We start from the raw sequence: 14,824 nt of genomic DNA, 5'->3' as shown, positions 1-14,824 counted from the left end.
CAAGGTCCTGTTGCAAAACTCCAGGGGCCCAATTCCCATTAGAATCTGAGGGAGCTAAACTCTGGGAGTCTCATTTGCAAAGCCTACAGTGCAAATGGTGCCCCTGGAGCTGTGTGACTCCGAGGCCCTGACAGAACATTTTATTACTTGAATGGGCAGAAAAAACAAGGGACCGCCTAGGTTTTTAAGCAGGCACAGGGAAAAAACTTCTGCCAGTGAAAGATAAAGACAAAAATAAATTTGCACTTTAGTAAAGCTCCATAAATTGTGTTCATTCAACCCATGGTTACAGAAGGATGAGCAGAGGAATGAATGGATGAATAAACAGATTGTAAAAGGCCAGTTTAAATTATTAAAGAGAGTGATTCTATTTAAATTAATCTGTTTCTTTAACAGGGAGATGAGTGAAGAAGCAAAGGCCTACTGAAAAGGGAACCAACATTCACTGGGGGCAAATTTCAATGTCTGACTGACTAATGTTGTTTAGGGACTTTATCTGTATTTCAAAGGCTGGTCTTCCATATAGATAAGCTCCCTGAAAAGAGAAGACTGTGCCCTGATGCCCTTGGGAGAGAGCACACACATTGGCACAACTGGAATCTGTTGTCTCCTCAGCTAATCTAGTCTGCCAGCCATCTAGGGCATTCCCACATCTCTGTGGCTCGCTTTTCTCCGGTCTCGCTTTCACCATCTTATTTTCAGTTCTCATTTCTCAGCAAGGTTATAGCAATATTTAATTAGCCTTTTCTTCCAGATGAGTCCCTCAGATCCCTCCTCTATTTGGTACCAAGTGAAGCCTTCTAAAATACAAATCTTGATCAAATGAAGATATGTACATGGGTCTCTATGCACACACAAACTTAAAGGAGTCTACGCATACACATATCTATGTGTACGTATACACGCATACGGGTACCTAGAAATACATAAATATATATATACAAAAAATGCGTGAGTGTGTTCAAACATACGTAAAACTAGATGAATCGTACATAAACCTGCTTAAGATTCTCTCCCTCTCCCTCTGGCCCCCACCCAAATAAATAAATAAATAAATAAATAAATAAATAAATAAATTTTAAAAATTTCTTAATGATGTAGGGGAATATTTAATGAAATGGAAAAATTTTGATAACGCTGTTAATTTTTAAAGATTTGTAAAATAATATATATAGAATAAGCTCATCTATTTGTATAACATGCATATTTTATATGAATGAATGATGTGTGTATAAATATATATAATTATATATAACATATAATTATAATATCTATTTCATTACAAATATATATATAAATGCTAGCACCGACTACCTTGGGAGATAAGGTCTTGAGTAATTTTTACTTTTCTTTGGGCTTAGCTGTATTTTCAAAATTTTCTACAGTGACATATACAGTCATGGTAGTCTTCCCAGTAAGTGTGTTTCTCTGTGGCAAGGATGTAAAGCTATGGTATAGCAAAGTCAACTGATGCTTTTCCTAACACTGGTAACATTTTCTTGATTTCTACAGGATTACTTCTGCCATGCCTAAAAAAGTAGCACTTTGGCAACATTATTCTTTCACTTTGAGATAAAAGTTTGCTTTATTCCATCAGGGAGCCAAAGTCCCTTGTAGTATTCTGCCAACCAGATAGCTTTGGAGCCCATGATCAGCAATTAACTTTCCTTTGGAAAGCCTGCAAATGGAGGCTCCTTAATTAGGTTGCGAAGTAGGCAGGGAGTCGAAATATTACACTGGGTAATTACATGGGTAAGCCCATGACCCTAGTATCAAGTTAGAAGGCAGTGGGGTACTGTTCATTATTAAATAACCTGTTAGCTGGTTAAACACCCACATGCTGAACCCAGACTGGGAAACAAATGGCACTTCTAAACAGGCAACAAAGGCTTTAATTAGGCTACATAAGCTTACTTTGTACATATTTTGTACCCATTTCGAATCGTCTCTGCCGGGGCGCCCGGGTGGCTCAGTCGTTAAGCCTCTGCCTTCGGCTCAGGTCATGATCCCGGGGTCCTCAGATCTAGCCCTGCATCAGGCTCCCTGCTCGGTTGGAAGCCTGTTTCTCCCTCTCCCGCTCCCCCTGCTGGTGTTCCCTCTCTCACTGTGTCTCTCTCCGTCAAATAAGTAAAATCTTTGAATCGTCTCTGCCCTCAAACCTGAAAATCTCTTAGAAGAAACAGGCTAACAGATACTATAATCAATGCAGTAAGTGTAAAAGGGTTCTGATGACAATACTGGAGCACAGGCAAAGAAGAGTTAGGCCAGACCAGCAGGAAGGAGGAAGGCAAGGCAGCTTGTTGGATATGTGACACTGATGTGACTCTGAAAGTCTAAGTGGGTGTTAGGTAGGGAGAGCATGGGGTAAGGGGTGGGATTTACAAGCAGAGTTAAGAAGATGGACAAGAATACAGAGATGGGAGAGATCAGAGCACCTTGGATAAGGGAAGAGTAAAGCGAGGTGAACAGGAGAGGCAAGGAACATAGAATTTTATGCTGATGGCAATAGGGAATCACTGAATGATAATATGCAAAGACAGGACATGGTCACATGTGCATTTTATGAAGAGAATTCTCTAGACAAAACAGATTCTGAGAGACTGGAGGAGGGGAACACCATTTAGATTATTGTAGCAATCTAGGTGAGTGATGGTGACTACTAGAAAATACAAAGAGGGGATATATTTAAGTGATATTAAAGAGTAAACGTTGATTTGTTGATAAAATGGAAAGCTGAGAATAGAGGAGAGGAAAGACATTAGACTTATCCCTAGAATGGCAGAATCAGTCACTGATACAGGAAATAGAAGAGGAGAGAACAAGACTGAGTGGAAAGTTAAGCTCCTTTCCAGTTGTGTGGAATTTGAGGTGCCGATAAAGCATGCGGGTAGAGAAAGCCGGTAAGGAATAGGTACCTCGGGGCGCCTGGGTGGCTCAGTCATTAAGCGTCTGCCTTCGGCTCAGGTCATGATCCCAAGGGTCCTGGGATCGAGCCCCGCATCGGGCTCCCTGCTCCGAGGGGAGCCTGCTTCTCCCTCTCCCTCTGTCTGCTGCTCCCCCTTCTTGTGCTCTGTCAAATAAGTAAATAAAATCGTTTTGTTTTGTTTTGTTTTAAATGGAATAGGTACCTGGTAGGAGAGAGATCTGGGTTGTAACTCTGAAGCCTGGAATCACATCGATGGAAACTGAAGACATGGGAATGAAAAAGATGGCCCAGATAGACTGCGTGGATTGAAAAGAGGTCTTAAGATACAACTTTAAATATTAGGTGTCAAATGAGGAACAATTGCCCATAGAAGAGCCTAAAAAGGAACATTCAGAGAAGTAAGTTGAATGTCAAGAAAGAATCAAGTCAGGAAAAGAAAAGGAGAAATTTCAAAGTGGGGAAGAGTCAGTGGTCTGGAAGGCTGCAGTGACATCAAATAAAGGCCAAGATGTGTGCATAGTGTTTGGCAACAAAAAATTCATCTGTGACCTCAGTGAGTAGTTTCAGTGGAGTGGTGAATATGAAAGTTGGTATTGCAGTAGATTGAGGCACTAACAGTAGAGACAAGTATAGATTATTTTCTCAGGAAGCCTGGCTATAAAGGGAAGGAGAAAGACTGAATAGTTTCTAGAAACATAAAAAGAATCCAGAGAGTCTTTTCATTTCTTAAAATGGGAAAGACTTGACCATCTTGATATGAAGGAGAAAAGATCCCACCTCAGCCTAATAAACAAAAGAGAAAGATAGGGGCAAATATGAAAATGCAGGGGGCAAAGGTCCTTGCGTGTGCCTCACTATTATAATTTTAGCCTTGCTTCCTCTTGACCGAAACTGTATGTATTCATTCTTCTACACTTTAGCATAGTGCCTGGGTCACAGTAGAAATTCTAGTATTTGTTGAGTAAATAAGTGGGTAAAAGAATTTATAGCAGTAAAGAAAGTACTAACAGGTAATATTGAAAATGAGAAGGCACAAATTGAGGGAATTATTATTTGATGGTTTATTTCCCCTGTGGAGTAATATGTAGGTCATCTGCTGAAGGCAAGGGAAGAAGAGTATAAGAAAATGATTGAATCCAACACCAAAAAAAAAAAAAAACCCACCAAATAATCCAATTAAAATGGGCAGAGGACCTGCATAGAGATTTTCTAAAGAAGATGGTCAATAGACACAAGAAAAGATATTCAACATCCCTAATCATCAGGGAAATGCAAATCAAAACTACAATGAATTATCACCTCACACCTGTCAGAATGGCTGGTATCAAAAAGACAAGGATTAACAAGTGTTGATGAGGATGTGGAGAAGAAAGAACCCATGTGCATTGTTGGGGAGAATGTAAATTGGTGCAGCCCTTGTGGAAAACACTATTGGGGTTCCTCAAAAGTTAAAAATAGAAATGCCATATGGGGGGCACCTGGCTGGCTCAGTTGGTAGAACATGCTACTCTTGGTGACTAACATAATAAAATTAAATTAAATTAAAAAAATAAAAAGAACATGCAACTCTTGATCTTGGGGTTGTGAGTTTGAGCATCACATTGGGTGTAAAGATTACTTTAAAAAAAAAATCTTAAAAAAAGAAAGAAACACCATATGCTTTGGTAATTCCACTATTGGGTATTTGCCCAAAGAAAACAAAAACGTTAATTTGAAAAGATATATGCACCCTTATGTTTACTGCAGCATTATTTACAGTAGCCAAGCTAGGGAAGCAGCCCAAGTGTCCACTGAATAATGAATGGATAAAGAAGATGTGATATAGACAGACAGATATAATGGAATATTATTCAACCATAAAAAAGAATGAGAGCTTGCAATTAGAGACAACCTGGATAAACCTAGGTCTTATTATGCTAAGTGAAATAAGAGACAGAGAAAGACAAATACAATATAATTTCACTTACATGTGGAATCTAAAAAATAAAATAAACAAAGCAGAAACACCCATAAATACAGAAAACAGACGGAGAGGGTAGTTGCCAGAGGGAGAGGGCTGGGAGGATGGGCAAAATAGGTGAAGGGGAGATATAGGCTTCCAGTTAGAGAATGAATCAGTCACGAGAATAAAAGGCACAACCAAGGGAAAATAGTCAATGATATTGTAATAGCGTTGGATGGTGACCGATGGTGGCTACACGTGTGGTGAGCACAGCATAATGTACAGAGTTGCTGAATCGCTATGTTGTACACCTGAAACTAATGTAACATTGTGTCAACTACACTTCAATAAAATAATTAAAAAAATAAAACTCTGCTTTTAATAGAAAAAAATTATTAAAGATACTGTCATGAAATGAAGAGGGAGTTGATTGGGACACAGAGATGTCTTGCCAGACAGTGCGGACGATTCAGCTGAGACTAGAAACCGTGCATGTGTAATAGCACAGGGGTTGGTGCAGGGAAAATGTGCAAGAGAATTTTTTTTATCGGTGATAGGATATTGATTAGAGAATGTAAAGAAACCAGGAGGGGGCTCCAATTTGGGAGAAAATAAAGGGAACTGACTGATGTTCTCTCCAAGCCAAATTTTCTCCCAAAATATGGGAGAAAATGAAGCAGCTGAGAGGATGGAGAGTTGTGGTCAGAGAGTCCCGTGTTAAATTTTACGGAAGGAACAACCCTAGCGAGCGCAAATCACAAGTTCTAACCCTGGATGTAAATGGATAAAGTGTAACAGAAGTAAAGGTTACTAGAGATGAGGGGGTTAAGGAACTGTGAGGCCACAGTGACAAATGACTTATCTACGTGGACTTTGAGGTCACCCAGGATGACGCCAGGACACAGAAGATGATGCCAGCTGCAAGATCTTCAGTGATAGATGGTAGATAGCAATGTTACATGGGGACAGATGGTAGATAATGATAGATGGGGTAAATGGCAGATAACTATGATGAAGGAGGCTGGAAGGTGATAGCCAAAAGGTAATGGTCTCAAAAGAAAAGACTTTCTTAAAGAATGGGGGGGGGGGACAATGGTTTGGTTGGGGCAGTGGGGAGCTGAGATAATGCAAACTCATCTTCCACTATCTGTGGTATGGGGAACATAGGAGATGAGTGACCTTCCATCCAAATTGCTTGAGGGAGACTCATCACTCTGGGGATAGACCTAGACTACAAAGAAGGCAGAAGATGAAGGAGTTATAAATCCTTCAGCAAGGGGCACCTTGGTGGCTCAGTCGGTTAAGCATCTGCTATCGGCTCAGGTCATGATCCCAGGGTCCTGGGATTGAGCCCTGCATCAGGCTCCCTGCTCAGCGGGGAGTCTCTTCTCCCTCTCCCTCTGCCTGCCGCTCCCCCTGTTTGTGCTCTCGCTCTCTCTGTCAAATAAATAAATGAAATCATAAAAAGAATAAATCCTTCATGCAAGATCATTCAACTGACACATGTGGATCCCATAAAATGGCTGTCCTGTTATTAAGGACAATCAGCGAGCCACACTGGCCATTTTATGGCAGAAGTCCTGCTATGCACTGCTATAACTCTACAGTCTTTCTGGAAGAAAACCAAACAGCCATGTCAGGTGCAAAATCTAAGATATAATTTAACAGGTCTTAATATTTCCAAAATTTAGAAGATTACAGTTAAAACAAAATGAAGTGGTTTCTGTAGGCAAACACTAAAATTCTTTCTCATTCCCCATTCACTGCTAGGCATTGGACAGTAATCTTAAAACATCTTGTTTCTCCTTGCATTGGTCCCTCAAATCCCTCTCTTACAAGGGCCTGATAGAGACCACTAGTTTTCTCTGGCATGTAAAAGTTAAACAAGTTGAGATTGAAATTCTGAGGTGATTAGAAGAGGCCAGAAAATGCTGTTTTCCATAAATGATGTATTTTTTTAATTACTCTAGAAAAATGTTTCCTCCTACTATACAAGGCAGTGAAAGGGTTTTTCTGTGATCTCTAGAAAGCTATTTTTTTGAGATGAGCTTGAAACAGTGTACTGCCCTTCCTCATGATGTTTCTGGTCTTCATGATGATACTAATATTTCCTTGGCTATCATGAATCAGCTGTTTTTGTCTTTTATGACTTTTATGAGACTTTTAGAAGGTCATTACATTTGGGAGAAGCAGGCTTACCTGATGCACTCGTGGTAGTTTAGGACAGGCTTCTCAGAGCAGTCAATGACCAAGCTGGGACCTTAAGCAACAGAAGGCATGCACATTCAGGAGACCAGAGACTGAAAGAAGTGTAGTGTGTTTAGACCTTGGAGGACACAGTAAGGAATGGCAAGAGACTAGAGATATGAGTAGGGGCTTCGTAAGCCATGTTAGGAATGTAATTTGTACAATCCCCTGCAGGAATGGGATAGGCATCACCAGGAGCTTCTGTTGATTCCCACTTCTTCCATACCACTCCGTGACTAACGTGGACTATGAGCCTAGAGAGAGAGAGAGAGAGAGGATCTGCGCACACATACCTAATCCACCCATTCTCCCCAGCTGCAGGACCCTTAGTCTTCTAGCTTTATCAGAGAAGAAAATAAAGAGCTGGGTCAGCCCTCAGCCAGATGGTCCAATTGTATCATCAGTAGGAGAGGTCTGCAGGGAACTTGGTCTATAGGTTCTATATAATCTTTTCTAGGTGGGGTCCAGTTGAGTGGTAAGAATTCAGAAGCTACAGAATTGGGAAACTGGAAAAGTATAATGTTAAAAATTTGATCTACTCATTTAAAAAATCCAAGGGTGCCACTCTACAGACAACAGGGACTCCTGACTTTAAATTAGGATATTGCCACTGATAAGTGGAAGACTGAAAAGTTTAACATGTCCATTCTGTTAGTCGGTTGGCATGAGTCCAAGTGCTATTTGCTTACCTGATCCTATTATGTTCCCTTCTTAAATGGAAGTATACTAGGGTTATGGTTCCCAAATAATGAGTTTTCACTATCTTTGATAAAAGGGAGAAAAACAAAGTGATCAATTTTTTTTCATAAAGTTAGTTACAAAGGTAAAGGACTTCTAGTATTCTAAAATTACAATCTCTCTTCCCCAGCGCCCCTCTCCCTTTCTCTCTCTCGGTTTTGATGTCTTTTTCTCTCTTAATGAAATAATGGAGCTAGGGGAAGGTAGTTAGCTTTTTAATGTGTTTACTTGATAAAATAATAAGTAGGCAACTCCACTGAAAAAGTGTGCCCAATGGATACAATCAAAATTAAAAACTAGAGACGCCTGGGTGACTTGGTTGGTTAAGCGTCTGACTCTTGATCTCAGCTCAGTCTTGATCTCAGGGTTGTGAGTTCAAGCCCTGTGAGTTCATGCCCAGCATGAAGCCTACTTAAAAAAAAAAAAAAAATTAAAAACTTAATTCTATTTCCCCAATTTCCTGTTCGAATGCATTAGATACATCCTTCCTCTAACCCTGAATGAAATGTTGGGCATGCTCTTTAGTTTCTCTGCTGACCTTGAGTTAATAAGAGTTTCTTTGGTCACATTTATTCACAATACTGGTCTCTTTTTAGCAAGTGATATATTCAGACTAGTTAATAACCAAAACTCTGCACTTCATAATAAGTTAATGTGTTTCCTCTACCAGCTCAGTCCTGCTCCAGGCTGAAAGCCTGCAGTGGGGGAAGGGAGAGATATGGTGACCTCCTTTACTTTCTACCTTTTAGGCTATCCTCCATAGTCTCGTCCCACATACATATTGACTTTGAGCTTCTGATTGCCCCAGGATTGGGGATGAGAGGGAAAAAGGGTAAAACAAAGGAATGGTTTTAATTAATGGCATGGCTGATATCTGGTTTTTGTTTTCTCTGTACACGGCCGAGGTTTAAAACTGACTGTTTCTCTAACGGAAGTTTTTGGGTTATCTAGCTACATTTCTACCTCTTAAAATTTTTCTCAGCTGCCTATCATCATTCAAGACCAAAACAAAAACCCCAGTGAGCACCCCTGGGTTGTGGACCGTACCAGGTGTCAGGATATTTACCAAACTCCTGGCAACCCAAAAGCACAATGCAAAAGAACATATTAGTAAAATAAATAAAACTTCAGTCTCAATATCATATTAACTTTAACTTTTTATTTATATTTGGTCATAAAATCTTACTTTACAAGGTAATTGTTATTGTAAAAAAGGGATAGGTCATTAATTGTCTCATTTCCCAGATGTTATTTGATATATGTTCTAAATTGTGTTACCTCCAATGTAGTGAGCACTTTGAACTTATAAGCAGAAAACCTATTTTAAGAGAGAACGCATTCTAGTTCCTGAAATAAATGTACTCACAAGTTGTAGTTTGCGATAGAATAGGTATTGTTTATCATGTTTTATAGTTGACTCCTGAACAACATGGGGGGGGGCGGTCAGGGGCACCAACCCCCCCCCAACGCAGTCAAAAATTCTTGTATAACTTTTGACTCCTCAAAAACTTAAACACTAACAGTCCACTGTTGACCGGAAGTCTTTCTGATAACATAAACAGTCAATTAATACACATCTTGTATGTCATATGTATTACATACTGTAGTCTTACACTAAAGAAAGCTAGAGAAAATATTTAAAAAATAAGGAAAAACAAATACATTTACAGTATTGTACTGTATTTATTGAAAAAGATCCCATGCAATTCAAACCCATGTTGTCCAAGGGTCAACTGTAATTCAGTTGAATTTCCAGAGAGGAACTAAGAAATTTATAGAAAGATAAACCGCAATGGCTGGGCATTATGTAGTTAAGTGACCTTTTAAACTTTAAACTTCCACATCACAGTATGAAGTTGGTTCTAAGATAAGAAATAGAATAAATTTTCTCCTAAGGACAGACCTGAATCTCTGATTGCTTAGAGGCTGACTCAACTGGAGATCATGGCTCTTGATGGTACTTGGAAGATAGACCGGAATGAGAACTATGACAAGTTCATGGAAAAAATGGGTAAGGGCTTAATTCTTTAGTGACTTGTTATTTTGTTCTTCACAGACATTTTTCCTTCTAATTCCTTCTAAACCTCAGGGTTTAGGGAATGGCTCCTGTTCTGGTGGTGAGGATCCAAAATGTGTGAGACTCAGAGTAGGGAAAACAATATTCTCACTTCTCATATTAGGAAAACTACAGTTTCACTAGTGGGAAAAAAAGACTGAGTTCTCTGAAACAAAAGAGATCCAGGTATGATTCACTCACTCTTCAACTGCTGATTGTGCCTGTATCATTGAAAACTTACTTTTTTTTTTTTTTTGGCTTAGAAAGTAAAAAAGGGCAGTGCATAATGAAAACTTGAAAACGTTGAATTTTAGCGGATGGAAAAACAAAGATCATACAGTAAAGTAATGGGAAAAAAAAGTTCTATCATGATTCACAGCTCTAAATAAATTAGACGTAATTCTCATTTCCTCTGACATAAATTTGGGAATAATCTCATGATTCCATGTGGTTTCTATGCGGGTTTTAATTTAACAAATTTAATATCTATTCCAATACTCTGGCAGCTCATACACTGTGTGAGATGTGCAAACAAATTGGAGTCATTCCCCCAAAACAAAATTTGCATCAATTATATCCTATAGTTCAGAATTCCATGTTGAAATTTATGGGATTTGCACATTCTTACAATAACGAATTTGACTGCAATCTTTGCCAATTTTCTCATTTTTGTGATAGTCAGAAATGCCACAAAAAGCAAAGAGAATTATGAAGTTCAAAATTTTAAAGCCATTATGGAAAGTCAAAAAATGTTTAAAAATACTGTTTATGCAGAATTAAAGTTCCTTGTAAATATATTAATATATTTAATCCTTTGTTTGACATTTCTGGAATTTAGTTTAACACTGAAGCATAAAGTTTGATAATTATTTTAAAATTACTCAGTTGTACAATTCTGCAATTCTGTTTTTCATTTAATTTTTCATAAGTTTTGGAAACCTAACTTGAATCACTATTCTTGATCTGACTAAGCTTGAATTTTTTCTGTAAGAAGCAATCTGAATGCTCTTGTACCAAGGCAATGCTATCAAGTTTTCCTTCCCACCCTCAAAATGTACATAAACAAATAAATAAAACAGAACTTGTTGAAATAAACACTTTCTATGGCATTTTGACTTTATTTTCTCCAACATCTTTTGCTTTGCAGGTGTTAATATGGTGAAAAGGAAGCTTGCAGCTCATGACAATTTGAAACTGACAATTACACAAGAAGGAAATAAATTCACCGTCAAAGAATCAAGCAGTTTTCGTACCATTGAAATTGTTTTTGAGCTTGGTGTCACTTTTAATTACAGCCTAGCAGACGGAACTGAACTCAGTGTAAGATACTTTTTACAAGCAATACATTCTTGATTTTTCTACACAATACTAAAATAATCTCTTTTCTGTCACTGGATGTTTAATGTTAAGCCTCCTTCATTTACTGAAGCAGCCAATAGAATTTATCCACATTATATATTGCACAAATTGGCAGGATATCTAAGTCTAATGTTTTTTTTTTCATACATCTGTAAATAACCTGGATTGAACACTAAGAATTAGAAAAACATCCTTTGGATTATTAAATATAGACCTATTATTCATAAGGAAAACTAAAGCTCAGTGTTTTCAACTTTACATACCTGATAGCACCAAAAGCTTTTAGATTTATCTAACTTAAACTTAATAATCATTTAATAAATACACTAACATAACAAAATAAATAAATTAATTAATTAATTAATGGGTGACCAAATGGAAAAGTCTGATGCATGCTACATTGTAGGTCATTGGGAATATACCTTTTAATGTTTAAAATAAAAAATTTTAGATTGTCGTATTTTTCAACTGATTTTTTAAAAACTTTTTTGTCCTCAGGATTTTCTAGTTAAACTATATGTTTGTAATGACAAACTGTCAAATATTTTTCATTTATGGCCATTTACTTATTTATTTATTTAAAGACTTTATTTGTAAGCAATCTCTACAACCAACATGGGGCTTGAACCCACAACCCAAGATCAAAAGTTGCATGCTCCATCAACTAAGCCAGCCAGGCATCCCAATGGCCATTTTTAAATTATTACAACCATTATAAAATTAAAACATACACAGTGTTGTTAGGCTCTCCATGAAACTAACTTGAACCCCCATGACTAAATTTAGGATACTCTTTTTAACATGAAAGATTTAGAAAAAGGAAACATTGCTCATCTACCTTAAAATTTAGCATTTGGAAACAACTGAGTGAGACAAACATAAGGGTTACCAACATATAATCTAGAGCCCCAAAAGCCTAGGTTCAACCCTGGCTCTATGACTTTAGGTAAATTATTGTGTCCCAGTTTTCTCAACCATAAAATGGAGACAGTAATACCTACTTCATAAGGTCATTGTGAAGACTGAAGAAGTAGATCTATAATACTCAGAACAGTGCCTAACATATGTAAGACCCTTAAAAAAGCTATTTGTTATTATTATTATTATTTATTATTATTTTACATTTATAGGGTACTTGGAACCTAGAAGGAAATAAACTTGTTGGAAAATTCAGACGGGTAGACAATGGAAATGAACTGAATGCTATCCGAGAAATTATAGCTGGTGAATTGGTTCAGGTGAGTGGTAAAAAGATCACAGCTATTTCCTAAAGACAAAAATAATTACATAATAATAATTTTATATTTGTGATTGCTGAGTTATATATTCGACAAATAAACTATTATTTTTCTCATAAATCTTACTTATTTTAACTAAAAATGTGACTAAAAACAAAAAAATGTGTTTTAGTGGGTATATCCTGTATCTGTATAAAATGTTGCTATAAAGACTAAGAAAAAAAATACTATAATCATTTCAAAGCTATAATAATACTAATATTTTTCTTAATTAAGCTTTAAAGCTTAATGTCAATTTCTTCTATGTTTGTTAACATCTTTCAGACTTACACATATGAAGGAGTAAAAGCCCAGAGGATCTTCAAAAAGGAATGAACTTTGTTCTTGGAGCACAGCCCAGAACACAAATTGAATGGAAAATCTATATTGTAATAAAACTGTTTTTCTCTCTCTGATTAGTCCTTTTGTAAACATAACCAGTGACTCACATTTCTAATCTGACCAAGGCAAAACAAGTAAAAGCTAATTAGGATTTAATTTGTTTTACATTCCCTAAGATGTACATTTATTGCTGTATTGGTGTTCTAAAAGAATTTGTGCCATTTTTTAACACAGATGAATAAATTTTGTCTCCACATTGTTTTATAAGTAGCTTCTCCTTAAAAAAAAAAAAAAGCTATGTGCCATAGACTATATGGTTGTTGTTGTTGTTTTTTTCCACATTTGGTAAACTAAAAAAACAGACTGCATGGGGTTCTTTAAAATCCTACACTGGTCATCAGTTTTCAGCAGAAACTTTGTAAGCCAAAAGGGAATAGCAGGATATATTTAAAGTGCTAAAAGGGAAAAACTTACAACCAAGAATACTCTACCCTACAAGGTTATCATTCAAAATTAAAGGGGAGAAAAAGAGCTTTCCGGACAAGCAAAAGCTAAAGGAGGTCATCACCACTAAACCGGCCTTACAAGAACTATTAAAGGATCTTCTTTAACTGGAAAAGAAAATGCCATAACTAGAAATAAGAAAATATATAAAAGAAAAAAATCTCACTAGTAAAGCAAATATATAGTCAAGGCAGTGATCAGCCACTTAAAAGCTAGTATGAAGGTTAAAAACCAAAAATAGTAAAAATAACTATAACTACCTAAGTAGTTAAAAAATACACACAAAAAAAGTTATAAAATATGACATCAAAAACATAAAACATGGGGAGAGGTAAAAAAGGAAGTGCTTTTAGGTTCATTCAAACTTAAGTGACTATCAGCTTAAAATAAACTGCTACATAGGGGCGCCTGGGTGGCTCAGTCATTAAGCATCTGCCTTCAGCTCAGGTCATGATCCCAGGGTCCTGGGATCGAGCCCCACATTGGGCTCCCTGCTCAGAGGGAAGCCTGCTTCTCCCTCTCCTTCTCCCCCTGCTTGTGTTCCCTCTCTTGCTGTGTCTCTCTCTGTCAAATAAATAAAATCTTTTTTTAAAAAATGCTATATATATATATATAGATCAACATAGATAAACCTCATGGTAACCACAAGCCTAAAACCTACAATAGATACACACAAAATAAAGAGAAAAGAACCCAAACATAACACTAAAGAAAACCATCAAACTACAGGGGAGAAGACAAAGAGAGGAAGAAATAAACAGAGAAAAACTACAAAAATAACCAGGAAACAATTAACAAAATGGCAATAAGTACATACTCATCAATAATTACTTTAAATATAAATGGACTAAATGCTCCAATAAGAAAACATAGGTTGGCTGAATGGATAAAAATAGAAGACTACAAATATGATGCCTACAAGAGACTCACTTCAGATCAAAGACACACAGGCTGAAAGTGAAGAGATGGAAACAAATATTCCATGTAAATGGGAATGAAAAGAAAGAATAGCAATAATCATATCAAATAAAATAGACTTTATTATTTTTAGTATTTTATTTATTTATTTTGGGAGAGAGAATGAGCGAGAGAGAGTTCAAGAGAAGTAGCATGGGGAGGGGCAAAGGGAGAGGGAGAAGCAGACTCCTCGTTGAGCAGGGAGCCCACCATGGGGCTCGATCTCAGGACTCCGGGATCATGACCTGATCTGAAGGCAGATGCTTAACCGACTGAGCCACCCAGGTACCCTGGAGATAAAATAGACTTTAAAACAAAGACTGTCACAAAAGACTAAGAAGGACATTACATAATGATAAAGGGGTCGATCCAAGAATCAATTAATTTGTAGATATAAATGTACCCAACATCGGAGCACCTAAATATATAAAGCTAATATTAACAGACATAGAGAAACTGACAGTAATACAATAATA

General features: G+C 37.1%; 1 protein-coding gene across 1 annotated transcript; it reads left to right on the top strand.

Moving 5' to 3' along the window:
• Positions 1-9,714: 9,714 nt before the first annotated feature.
• Positions 9,715-13,197, top strand: FABP2 (fatty acid binding protein 2). Its single transcript, XM_027597516.2, has 4 exons — positions 9,715-9,864; positions 11,057-11,229; positions 12,399-12,506; positions 12,831-13,197. The coding sequence occupies exons 1-4, from the start codon at positions 9,798-9,800 to the stop codon at positions 12,879-12,881; spliced, it is 399 nt and encodes a 132-aa protein (XP_027453317.1). The 5' UTR covers positions 9,715-9,797; the 3' UTR covers positions 12,882-13,197.
• Positions 13,198-14,824: the final 1,627 nt, after the last annotated feature.

Source organism: Zalophus californianus, chromosome 2 (genome assembly GCF_009762305.2).
Source record: "Zalophus californianus isolate mZalCal1 chromosome 2, mZalCal1.pri.v2, whole genome shotgun sequence".
Lineage (NCBI taxonomy): Eukaryota > Metazoa > Chordata > Mammalia > Carnivora > Otariidae > Zalophus > Zalophus californianus.
Note: the sequence above shows the minus strand (reverse complement) of the source record. Positions and strands in the feature narration are given on the sequence as shown.

Excerpts from the sequence above, each read along its gene's own strand:
- FABP2 (XM_027597516.2), top strand. The coding sequence starts at position 9,798 with ATGGCTCTTGATGGTACTTGGAAGATAGACCGGAATGAGAACTATGAC. Across the intron at positions 11,230-12,398 it reads CAGACGGAACTGAACTCAGT|GGTACTTGGAACCTAGAAGG; the intron begins GTAAGATACTTT and ends TTACATTTATAG. Across the intron at positions 12,507-12,830 it reads TAGCTGGTGAATTGGTTCAG|ACTTACACATATGAAGGAGT; the intron begins GTGAGTGGTAAA and ends AACATCTTTCAG.